Source organism: Poecilia reticulata, linkage group LG23, assembly GCF_000633615.1.
Source record: "Poecilia reticulata strain Guanapo linkage group LG23, Guppy_female_1.0+MT, whole genome shotgun sequence".
NCBI classification, from domain to species: domain Eukaryota; kingdom Metazoa; phylum Chordata; class Actinopteri; order Cyprinodontiformes; family Poeciliidae; genus Poecilia; species Poecilia reticulata.
In genome coordinates this window covers 3,985,550-3,998,111 of record NC_024353.1, presented here as the reverse complement: position 1 = coordinate 3,998,111, position 12,562 = coordinate 3,985,550, and the positions used below count along the sequence as shown (strand labels likewise).

The 12,562-nt window shown below is 40.8% G+C and overlaps 1 protein-coding gene across 7 annotated transcripts in view; it reads left to right on the top strand.

Moving 5' to 3' along the window:
* pcloa (piccolo presynaptic cytomatrix protein a) overlaps positions 1-12,562 on the top strand; it is a 52,430-nt gene that overhangs the window by 32,640 nt on the left and 7,228 nt on the right. For 4 of the 7 annotated variants that reach the window (XM_017302720.1, XM_008400622.2, XM_008400615.2 and 1 more), the window contains 12 exons: positions 207-332; positions 2,468-2,576; positions 2,855-2,919; positions 3,274-3,458; positions 4,127-4,177; positions 4,325-4,455; positions 6,653-6,679; positions 7,651-7,744; positions 8,197-8,268; positions 8,346-8,592; positions 10,295-10,483; positions 12,064-12,205. In XM_017302720.1, coding sequence (XP_017158209.1) covers positions 207-332; positions 2,468-2,576; positions 2,855-2,919; positions 3,274-3,458; positions 4,127-4,177; positions 4,325-4,455; positions 6,653-6,679; positions 7,651-7,744; positions 8,197-8,268; positions 8,346-8,592; positions 10,295-10,483; positions 12,064-12,205 — 1,438 coding nt within the window. Of the gene's footprint in view, positions 1-206; positions 333-2,467; positions 2,577-2,854; positions 2,920-3,273; positions 3,459-4,126; positions 4,178-4,324; positions 4,456-6,652; positions 6,680-7,650; positions 7,745-8,196; positions 8,269-8,345; positions 8,593-9,106; positions 9,935-10,294; positions 10,484-12,063; positions 12,206-12,562 lie in introns of those variants that run through there. The other 3 variants (XM_017302719.1, XM_017302721.1, XM_008400623.2) reach the window with 3 other exon arrangements.

Genomic DNA, 12,562 nt, shown 5'->3' with positions numbered 1-12,562 from the left:
AGTTATGCCATTTCACAAGTTTTTTTTTTTTGGGGGGGGGGAAACCCTTTTTTTTATTATTTTAATGCATACTGTGATTCCAAGGCAATATATATATATATATATTTTAATCGATTTTCATGTATTACTTTCCTATTGAAAAATCACACAAATATGATCATAATATCAATAACAATATTTATGTGTTTTTTTTTTTTCCTATACAGGAAATGGTTTGGGTATCCGTGTAGTTGGAGGAAAAGAGGTTCCAGGTGGGAACGGAGACATTGGAGCGTATGTTGCCAAAGTCCTACCTGGCGGAGCTGCAGAACAAACAGGAAAAATTCTTGAAGGTAAAACCTTCCCCTGACTTCCTTTTTCTTTTAGTTCAGTATTAAATAAAATAAATAGCTAAACAGGTTTTCTAACATTGAGGGATTTTGAAAATGCATTTCTAATTACAAGTCTAGTTCTGCTTGTTTTGGAAGAAATGATAAGTCTCTCAATCTACTAAAACACACAGTGTTGTTCAGAACTGCAAATACTGTGTGACATAAAAGTCAGCATGTCTACTACAGAAGCTAAAGTTTAACTGACTGTATATGCTGTAATTGTAAATGTGTTCATAAGTTTCTCAAACTAATGATACACTTTTTGCACTCTTGGTCAAAAGAAGCAAGTTTCTTTCTACATTTTATCCAGTCTTTAAGGGCATTCAGTTCAATTTGGATTTTTTTTCCCCACCACAAAATAACCTTTTTCTACAAAATTACCGGCGCTACACTCATTTACTACCCATCACAATTCCCATTAAGTATGTGTTACTCAAGCATTAGGGATGAGAAAAGACTTGAACCATCTCAAGAGACAATGTTTGATTTTATCCAGTATTGCGCAATAAAAGTCAACCCTCGTTTAAAAAAAAAAAAAAATCACTTTGTAATGACAAATAGACATGAGAATAAGATGGTTTAATAAGTGGGGAGACTTACACCTCAAGATGAAATAAGGATGTGCAAGGGCGTTGCAGCTGACCAGAAATCTCCCCTCTGCTCGGGATGACAGTCTGCCAGGACAAATCAGGCGAAGCCTCCCCGAGACGAGCCTCATCACTGCATTAGAACGGTGGATGTCTCCTGAGTTGTGTGCTGCTCGGTCAAGATGAGCCCTGAGTGAAGGCTCGTGTCTCAAAGTGTCTGAATCAAACCCAGCAATATCCCGACTTACATTGAAAATATGTAAAAAAAAAAATAATAAAAAAAAGGAAAAGAAATTTAGTAGAGACGTTATCCAATGATTCTTTTGAAGTCCATATGAATCCGTTGGAGTTTGCTGACCACAGCTTGTCTGACGTTTGAAACCTTCTGTTATTTCGCATACATAGGAGCACACTTATTTTAAAAGAGGGTGTTTGAGCTTTCCTCTGAGAATTCAAGTTAATATTTTCTTACCCAAGGCGGAAGCTCATCTATTACAGTCGTTGTCATGGTCATTCCCACGTTTTCTTTGCAGCAGGTAGGAGGGGGAGTACCCTGAACCCTATTTTCTTCTTTCAGAGATGAGTGAAATCACCTTCAACATGAAAAGGTCCAAACAAATGTGTGCAACCTGAAAACTGCGAGCTGTATCAGAAAAATGTTGGAGTCGTGAACATCAGTATGGCACTGTGCCCTTTGGACAGTTTTCATATTTCTATGTGATTTTTACAGATTATATTGATGCACAAAATGCACTTAAGGGTTAAATTACCTCCTTGAAGGCGAGCAATTCTGCATTAAACATTACATTGCTCTCCAGTCATTGCTATAGCAGACACTAAATAAAAATAGATTTTTCCAAAAGCTATCAGATCATTATTAGCGCTGAGCCATAGTGGTTGCAAAGCGTTTGGTTCCGACTCACTGTGCCGGTTTGGTGCATGGAGAAACGTTGGGATTTTTCAGAAGCCCGGCGTCACGGAGAAGTGCGAGTGTTTGCACGTATGACTCTGTGTGTCTGATCAGCTCAGCTGGTCGCTGAAATCTGACGTCTTTAAAACGTGACAATTTGAAACTACAGTGTAGCTCCCTTGTCGCTCACGCTCTCTCAGCCCGCGAGTATCGCCGCAAACCCAAGACGCTACTGATGAGCTGCTTCAATCCATGTAAGTTGTGTCCGTGTGAGTGTGCAGGACGGGAGATTGCTGTGGCTTTGCTGTGTTGACTAACATTTGAAGACATAATGTCTGAAGACTGTCTCCAGATTATAACTTTCTACTTTCCGTACTTTAAATACCCTACAGTAAAAACTCACCTCGGCTCATGAATGAAAACAAATAATCTGGGTGCTTGCTATCAGTTACAAAGACCCATTCTGGGTTTAATTAACTTTGTTGTGGTGTGAAGTGGCCTGCTTTATAATCTTGACCATATATTAAAAAAAAAAAAGTGAAAACATTGTAAATACAGCGTTGTTGATGGTGTGCTTTTCATGCTCTTTCTATTCACAGGAATGCAAGTGTTGGAGTGGAACGGTGTTCTACTGACGGGAAAAACCTACGAGGAAGTGCAAGGATTGGTTGGACAGCTGTGTAGCGAAGCAGAACTATGTGTCAGACTGTAAGTATCACATCTTCTACTCTTTTTACTGACGTTCGTTTTTTTATATATCGTCTTAATTTTCTTTTGGACCATTTTTTCCCTTTTTGCCCATCTAGTTATGTGTTTTATTGCCATAAACAACTTAGCGATTCCGTATGTTAACCAGAGGTTATTGAGTCCTTTTTTTTTAAACTTAGTGTGTCTCTTATCTTGTAGTTGTTGGGTTTTTTTTTTTTTTTGCTTTGTCTTTCATCATATATGATTTTCAAAGCTAAAATGAAGTCTTTTCTTCTCAGTGACCTTAACATGTTGGCTGAGTCTGAAGATTCCCAGCATCTTGAATTGCAGGAGCCCAGCAAAGGTGATGCTTTGTGTATTCTTAATTTTGATCCTCATTTGATGTTTCCCTTCAATGCAGTCGCTTTGACAGTTTCATCAAATGTTTAACCCATCTGCAATAGTTGTGTTCTCTTTCACTGGTAGTCAGTCAGATTTACAGCAAAATGAAAGTCTTGCTCCATAACGTATATTTAGGAAAACAAAATATAGGGGCCAAACTTTAATACACACTGAAATGGACAATTACACACACATCTTCTATGTTGCGCTCATAGGTTTGAATCACCAGAGAGTTTTTAGTACATTTATCAATCTCGCTCCTACAACCCAGGACACCAAGTTATGTTCTGATTGTGTTTGTTTTTCTGACTGATAGGGGAGAAACCTCCCAGATCTCCAGGCGTTGATCCCAAACAGCTAGCTGCCGAGCTGCAGAAAGTGTCACAGCAGCAGGCTCCCATGTCCGCATCGTCCTCGAGCCTGGCCGCTCCGACGTCTGCCACGTCCAGTCCCGGTCAGCCTGGATCCCCCTCCGTCAGCAAGAAGCGCCACGCCAGCAAGGCGAGTCGAAGGGAAGGGATTTCAGACGTGTTCTGTCTGAAACTGTGGTTTCAGACGCAGGCCTCGGAAAGAGTCATGTTCAAAAGTAGACCATCATAATTGGGCTTTCAAAAATTTGCACAAAACTACACATTTTTCCAGACATTTACATCTAGAGGCAGAAATTACTGCACAACTTTGTCTTGTTCTGTCAGAAAATCTTTCTGAAAAAAAAATGCTACATTTGTGGCTGTAATGTGACGAAATGGGAAAAATGTTCAAAACGAAGGAATACTCTTGTCAATCAAAATTGTTATCTGAAACAAGGAATTTAACTTCGACTTTTAAATGCTCACACTCTAAAGACACAAAGTATGCATAGATAAACTTTAAAGGAAATACAATGGATAAAGGAATCATATGTACATTTATTTACTACCCATTTTACACATAAGCTGAAAAAAACGTATTGTTGTGAAGTCTGTGCTCATTGCCTAAAAGACAGAAAAATGAACAGACATAAACTTAAGGCCCTTGTAGCAAATAATCTCCCAGTTGTGCCTCCAAGCATTGCAACAAATACAGCAGAGTGCTGTATTTTATGTACCTCAGGACCACCCACCAGTAAACTCCCCTCCTACACACTTGCATCTATCACAGTCTCAGCTTCTTATTCTCTTCCTCTGCAGACCACAGAAGGATCCAAGACACACCCCCACCCCATCTCTGGAGAGATACAGGTCTGTAAAACAAATCTCTGCTATTCACAAAACGTGTTTCTGACTTTTGGTGTCTGTGAAGTATTCTAAATCCAAGGCGACATGAAGGTAATTCATGCCATTCGTGGGATATTGTCTTTTCTTTTCAACCGCCTTGTCCTTTTACAGCTTCAAATCCACTACGACAAGCAGCTTGGCAACTTGATAGTTCACGTCCTGCAGGCCAGAAACCTCGCACCGCGCGACAACAACGGCTACTCGGATCCATTTGTAAAAGTGTATCTCCTACCAGGGAGAGGGTGAGTCAGGGGAGTGCAAATTTTTGAGGCCGTAACTGGTTCTGAACTGGAGCAAAGTTGGTTATGACCGCGGGTTATCATCAAAGAACATTGTTGGTGTAAAAATGTTAGAAATTTTTTTTTTAAAAACCACATGTTTTATTCAGAATTAGAGCCAGACTGAAATGATGTTTTGTTCCATCTGCTATTTTCCCATCAGTGCTGCACACACAGCCACTTTGTTGAAAACAAAACTGAATTTTCATTCATTTAAAATCGATTTAAGATTGATTTTTTTTTTTTTTTTTTTTGTCTTACCATTGCATCTTTCGATGTGCAGCACATGGTCTTTATTTGATATCAGCTTCACATCACTATGACACTTTGAGCCAACTAGCTTTTAGGTAAACTAGGCTTCCTCCTTTTTTTTTTTTTTTTTTAACGGAGATTATTAGCTTCTTAATCACTGCTAAACAAGCATTACGTGAATCATGCGAGGCTTAACTCTGACATGTGCTCAAGCTGTTGATGGATGTGATACTGCAGGTATAAATGCAGACTAAATCAATAGTGCTCATATTTGCCTGCAATCTGATCCACACTCCCTCAATAAGTCCAGGGCTCCCCTCTCGCTGAGATGGCATTATAATGCAATTAACTCTTTCACCTTCTCTTCTGCCTGAGATGAGACCTTCTGTAGAATTCTGTGGGGTTTTTTTTTTTTCATTGATCATTTATGATAAATATAATAATGTACGGCTCCATGCATTTGGCCAAGATCTTCAGCTCCATTTATGTCCAGATAATTGTAGAGGGCGTCAGGGTAAGGATGTTGAAGTTGGTAGTAGTGAGGAAAACTGTTAAGACTGAGACATAAACCCTCGTGCACATTCTCATGTATGTGCTTTTGAGCTATACATGACTTTCCACTGCTATTGGCACAAACTGTAATCCCCACACAGACTCTCTAGTTCCATCACAGATCTCCTGACAACCAAATTAAGGTTGTTGAGAACAATCGCTTCAGGCACAGCAACCAGAAAAAAAAAGAGGAAAAACACATCTTGTTTGATTTGGTGAAAGTTGGTACTAAATTGTCCACCTGCAGCTTTTTGAGGGGGTTGAAAATATGTGGGCCCCTTCAAAAAAGTATTTTATGTGAAAACCAATCTGCCATAAGGTTGTGACCAGAGAGTTGTTATAAAGTAAATAGCTAATACTACCAGATGTCCTTTACACCCTGAGCACTAAATGGCTGCAGAGCATCAATACAGGCCTAGGTATGTGTAAAATATGCATCAACAAGCATCTTGGCTGCATAAAGACCAAAAGCAGTTTTAAGCGATTTCGCAACAAAAGTTAAAAGATGTAAAATGAATAGTTTTGATTTTTTTTTTTAATAGGTAAAGTTATATGATGTCATTATCTGTAATAAACCTCTTAGTTGTGCTGCAGGGATGTCACGTTGCAGTGAGTTTCTAGACTAGTGATGAAATCAGTAAAATGACAGAAAACTAATCCACATGGTTGACTCGGTTTTGACCAATTTTAGTTATTTAAACAACTGGGAAAAAAATTTGATATCTGTGAAGTGGCTGGCTATTATCAATCAATTCACCTGCCCAGCTGAAGTGCATCAGTCCGTTAAAAGTTTAGTAAAGCATTAGTTTTTGTGGCAGTAGCTTATTTGTTTTCCAGCGACATTTAAAGATGATACATTCCGGTGGGTTTTTCAGGTTTGATAGTTGTTTGGAAATGATCCCACCTGGACAAGGTGGAGTGATACAGCAGGTAGCCTCATCAACCATAGCTCTGCGTAGCAACAAAGATGAGAGAATAGTTCTAAACGTAACAAAATCACTTTTCATCTACTCGACTGTCATGTCAACTCAGTTAAGGTTTCTAAGAAGTTGGAGTTTGATTAGTCACTACACAGTTTTCAAATTAGAAAATGGACTTTGCTGCTCAACACTGATGCACTAAAGCTACTATCAGTAAAACATTATAACAAATAAATTCTTTTTTTTTGTGCACATTTACTGTCTCTTTTTTTTTACTTTTAAAACACAAATAAACCACAAAGTAAGCCCAAATCTATTCTAAGCTCCTCTTCCCTGAAGTCCTCACAGTCCACTGAGACGCTCCGAACCTCCACCCTCCCTCTGACTATTGTTTCTGTATGTTGTTTTCTACATTTAATGCATGCTGGACCCCTCAGTCAGGTCATGGTTGTCCAGAATGCCAGGTATGTGACTTGCCCACTCTAGTTGTGTTTTAGTAAAGGAAAAAAAAAAAAACTGGTTGTCAGTTTGGCAGCCAACTTAGTAGGATCGTGGTTGATCAGTTCAGTGTCTAGTAACTCCTTTCATTCTTTCCTTCATTTTATGTTTTTTGGTATTGTTAACTTTACTAATATCTTGACATCTTGGTAATAAAATTATCATCCTTAACCTCCTAGCCCGACTTACCAAATAGTTCCCAGTGCCTTTGGCTTCTCATGATAGATTGTTTTTTGTATTTTCCCATTAAAATGTGAAATTCAAGGTTTTAGCTCTAACCATTTTAGTTTACCCCATGTAGGGCTTCAAAAATCTGCTCCCACATTAATCGTCAGTCCCATGCTGCACCCTTTAACGCTCGGTCACATTAGCTACACACCTGTGACTTTACATAGAGTGAATTGTTCTTGTCTTTTTCCAAACCTACAAAAGTCCCATACCCAACAATCCTAAATCAAACCCTGTTCTCTGCAAAAAACATCCATGTGAAAAAAGTCATTTATTCAGTTTGTGTTCTCTTACGTAAGGGGTTAAATATTTATTCCCTCTCAGAGTCATGTGTTTGACCTACTCCATGACTTTCGGGTTTTCTGCAAATACTAAATCGACGTCTTTGAAGATGTTTTCCAAATGACCCACCCAAGCAAACGGTAGGATGTCAAAAATTCTGTGAGACTAAATGACTTAATGGACCACAAAATGGACTTTTTTGCAGCACACCCTGACATCAGTCCTTTCTTTCCATGCACGTAGGTCTTTGCATTATTAACCATCCAAAACAGTGTTCATCACTTTCATTGCCTTCCTTCTATAGTTTCACATTGTGCCCTCTTTTAACCCAACTACTTGCCCTTGTCACAGTGTGGTGGTTCGTGTACTTGTGTGTTTGCCTAAGCGATAACAAAGTGCACATGTTTTTTGTGATGTTTTCCCACAGTGCTGAAAACAAGAGAAAATCCAAACATGCAGGCAAGAGCCTGAATCCTGAGTGGAACCAGACCGTCATCTATAAAAACATCCACCTGGAGCAGGTACTGAACTATTTCTGGAATGCATGAAACCCTTCCAGTCTTTTGCATTTCATTATGGACTTGGATCTGATCCACATTCTAATTTTATACTACATTACCAATGGTAAGTTTTGTACATCTTTTGATTATTTCAGATTTAACCTCACATGCCTCACACCAGTGCTCTCACAAGCTTCAGGGGTAAAATTGCATCCACAGTTGTTTGGCAAAGTATTGGCTCTATGCATCTTTCTGTCAACTCAAATAGCACTCTGTAACACCGAGCTGAAAGTAAAAGCTTAAACAGTTTGGACCAGAATGTGTGGGGTCTACGGTGTAAACTGCTTTTTTTCCTGTCCCTAGACCTGCATGAGGGTTGTAGTGTGTTCAGTTTTCACTTCTGATTCTCTCCACCAGGATCACTGACTGTAGAACAACAGAGCTTGTCATAATTTGGAATGTATGTGTTTCAGCTGAGGAAGAAGACTCTGGAAGTGAGTGTTTGGGACTATGACAAAGGTTCCTCTAATGATTTCTTAGGAGAGGTAAATGTTTTTAATGGAAATACAAATAACTCACCCAATCTGCAAACATTTGCTAACGTGGTTTGGTTGTCCCCCAGGTTCTGATCGACCTGTCCAACACAGCCCAGCTGGACAACATTCCCCGATGGCTCCCCCTTAAGGAGCAAAGCGAAGGCGACCCCCACAGACGTTCCCACTCAGGCCAGGGTCGTCATGGTTCCTCCAAGCCCTCCTCGCAGCACTCGTCCCCTAAAGTCTCCGGCCCAACTCATGAGAGTCAGGATTCCCCCAAATCATCTGTCACCAAGAGTCGAAGCCATGGGATCTTTCCAGATCCAGCCAAGGGTAGGACATGATGAATTTCCTCAACAGCTGTCCGTACCCCGCTGGTCCCCTGCTGCTCCTGCTCCCCTCCTCTCTGTACTGGGTATTCCTTTTCCCTGTGATTCCTTTTCCTGTCTCCTCTCTCTTCTACGGTGCCAACCTCTGTCCTTGTTTATCACTACCTGTGTTCTCTGCTGCTCATTATGCACTCACTTGTAGCTTCAGCTTCATGCTTTTTTTTAATTTTTTTTACATGGTCTGTTTTCTTGGTTGCCATAATGTCACCCAGCTCAGAGGCCTAGCCTTAGCTTCCCGCTATCCTTCCTCTGCCACAGAGAGCAACATGGCTGTGGAAGGCTTTGAAAGCCTCCCTACTTTTGCAAAAAAAATAACAACAAAGTAGCATAAAATTTACTAAGATTGCTCCAGAGGGTCCTAGGCTTGGCGCAGGTGCTATTGAGCAGGCCACAGCCTCTTCAGTTCTGTCAAGCAAAGAGTAGCTTTTTCAGTAATTTGGTGAATCTGGTTGTTTTAGACACACAGGTGACCACTGTCGAGAAATCCAACAGTAGTCCTGGCACATCGAAGCCTTCCTCGTCCGAGGGCCAGAGCCAAAGCCCCAGCCACGGACACAGCCAGCACTCTCGCTCACATGCCGCTTCACGCTCCAGCAAAAGCGCTGCGAGGCAGCACCATCAGGACAGCAGCACTGGAGGCAGCGGATCTGCTGTGATAGCGCGGGGCGAAGCCCAACAGCAGTTGCAGCAGCAGCAGCCGCCGCCACAACGCCTTCCACCAAGTAAACCAAGACGCAAATAGAGCCCACGCAGCATGGCCTCCTCACACTCATCTCTTCCTCCTTTTTTTTTTTTTTCATTTGGCCTTTCTTTTTCCGTTCCTTTACTTTCCTTTTTTTTTTTCTTTTTTTATCTTACTCTAAGTCCTACTGAGATTTTAGGCGTTCTGGTCCTCTTCTGTTGTTTCCAGTGCGCCATCCTATCTCCTGTATGTATTTACGTGTATTTAGAATGAGCACCCCCCACGTTCACGCTGGAACATTTTCTCTAACAGGGTCTAGCCGCCTTTCAGTAAAACTGAAAAGAAAGACGTAAGACGAGGCCATGAATATACAAACTTTAAAAAAATGACTTTGTCTTCATTCAAAATAAATTGATGAAGAATTAGTAAAAGTTCAACTGTGACAAAGCTGCATAACCCTTACTCAATTCCACTCTCAAATAAGGGATCAAATTTATCATTGATCGTGACTGTTTAATATTTATCCAACTTTTATTAAAGGAAAATCCCAGATTATATATTTTTGGCATTTTTATTTTTTTTCTCTCTTTTTCTTTTTTAGTATTTTCTTTTTATTACTTTCTTTAAAATCTAACAACCAGCTTTTTTTTTTTTTTTTAAACAAAAAAAAAACCTCCTTCACTGAGTTGGTTGTGCATGCTTGTGCGCCACCCCCTTTCTGGACCCACAATGCACTCCGGGCTGACGCTGCGCACCCCTCTCGTTCGAGACACCACGCGGCGAAGGGTGAATGTGCACTGCGCACTGTGGGCTGCATGCGATTCTCACTCGAGCTGGTTGCCGTGGTGAAGATGAACTGCGCTCTGAATCTCCATCTTGCTCCTCCCTTCTCACACCTTCAACTGCGATGCCGTGACCTTTTTTGTTTCCTGCTGTTGACCCTGCAAAACCCAAACGCATCCAGGCCAAAGGAGCCAGCTCTCGCTACGGCACCAGAGACACAGCGTAGTTGGTGTGCTCACCATTCAGAGACCCCAGTCTGACTGGCTGCCTGCCCTGCCATCGACCCTGTCGGCCAAAGGGAGCAGAGCAGACGGCAGACTCCTGAGCCTCAGGAAAGCTGTGTCAGAGGAGAGGCCGCAGAGCATCGGAGGTGAGAGTTTTGCCCCCAAGAGTCTCCCCTCCTCTGTCGTGTGACTGAAGCAATGAAGGGAGCAAGGAGAGAAAGAGAGAGTGAAAGAAAGAGAGGATGCAGTTACTACTAACGCACACCTGCAGAAAGAAAGAGTTGGGGAGTCTTACAAGGTAGAGCGAGACAGGAAAGGCAGAAAAGAAAGTTGCACTCAGCCACATCACCAGATTCACGCATCAAGACACGCTTCCATCTTGGTCACCCACAATTTTCACTCACTTAAGAAAAAAAAAACCCCAAAAAGGACTCAAATTGTGAAGCAACGTGGTGTTTATTGAAGTCTGCAATCAGTCAGTGATAATGCTGCATCGAGTGGCCTGAAAGAAAGCGGCGCTGACACGGATCCGTTTTCTGCGCCACTTCCGCGTCGTTACCGATACCGCCTGTTTGAGAACAAAAGTCTAAGACGTAAAACCGTAAAACAGTGAGCATGTAAACCGTATTAATCGAAAGGGTACGTTTAAAAGTACTGTAAACCATGCCACGTCCAGAAGTAAAAATTTGCATTGCTGAATAAAAGTATTCCCCCCGCACCCCCTCATAGATTTTTTTTTCAGTTTTGGTTTTTCACACAGATGTTTTAAATAAACGCAAAAAAAGAAAAAAATGTTTTGAAATGATAATTTCACTTCTTAAGAAGGAAAAAAAAAACCATCTGATTTAATCTGACCGTATGTGAAAATTATTTGCACCTTAATCTAATAACTGGCTGTGCTAAGTACAAACTGATGGCTGGATATTCTCCATCAGGATTTTTTTATTTTATTTTATTCATGGGTCCGTCATTTACAGCAAGCTGTATGGTTCCTAAAACAGCAAAGCAGCCTCAGGCCACAAAGCTACCACCACCTCTGGGTCCCTGTAGTAATCAGATCTGGTTGTGTCTAATTATATCAAACCAAAAAACCGTAAACCTGTGGCTTAACAGGCCTGGTATTACTTTTATACATGCAGCTAGGTTGGATTGGATAGCTTTTTAACTCTTAATAATAATTGCCTCTTGCATTTACTCTGGATATCTTTGTTTTATGTTAGGGTTTGTATGATAATTGGATTAATTTTGAGACAGAAAAGCAAGAACAGAAAAGTCTGTAAGGGGCGGTGGGTTGTTTTCCACTGCGCTGTACGGCAGTAATATCTCCCATGGTCAGGTCATGCACACATTCAGTATTTCATACAGGCGATTAACAATGAAAGTAGTACCTTTGTGCCTCTTGTGTGGTCTGCATCATCCTATATGTGGTGTTGTTTTTTTTTTCTGTTTAAGCTTTCGCTGTTTTGTGTTTTTTGCTGCGAGAGACTTTAAATAAATGTGTGTCCACATGCTTCTTGCTCCTCCTTAATGTTTGTGGTCTCGTATTCCTTAAACACACTTCCTTTTTGTCCGCAGCGTTAACAGATTGTTGTTCATTTTGACAGATTTTGCAGTGCTGCAGACGTCAATCGATGCTTCTCAGCTCTGACATTTGTTTTGGACAGAGTCAAGATGCGGCTTTCGTCTTTCTGTCTGTGGTGATGGGTGTGCTTGTGTCTATGCGCAGCTCGGTCGAGCTACAGATCAAGCGACGCTCCAGTTACCGCGGCCTCGTTGGACAGTGGCCTGAGCGGTAGTGCTTATAGCCTTTTGGATGAAGAAGGAGAGACAAATGAAGTGGACAGTGCAATCTTCCAGGTCCCTCGATTGTAAGTAGGCTCAGTCTCTTTATACATGTCAGAAAGGGCTTCAACTAAAATGCGCTCCTACTTGGCATCAAACGATTAGTGGTATCAAAGTACACCAAGATGTTAACTAACTATGTTGACCTCTTCACTATTGAACCAACTAATTTTACTTTCTTAGACTCACAATAGTAGGAAGCAGCAATATTCTGCTATATAAGCATTTCTAAATACATTGCATGCTCATTGTTTGGGCAACAAAATCAAAATAAGTAACTAATGGTAGAGATTTATGATTATAACCATGCATATATTCAATTATTTGAGCTTGACTTTTAGTAACTCTTTTGTTTTAAATGTAAATACATGTCAAATATATAT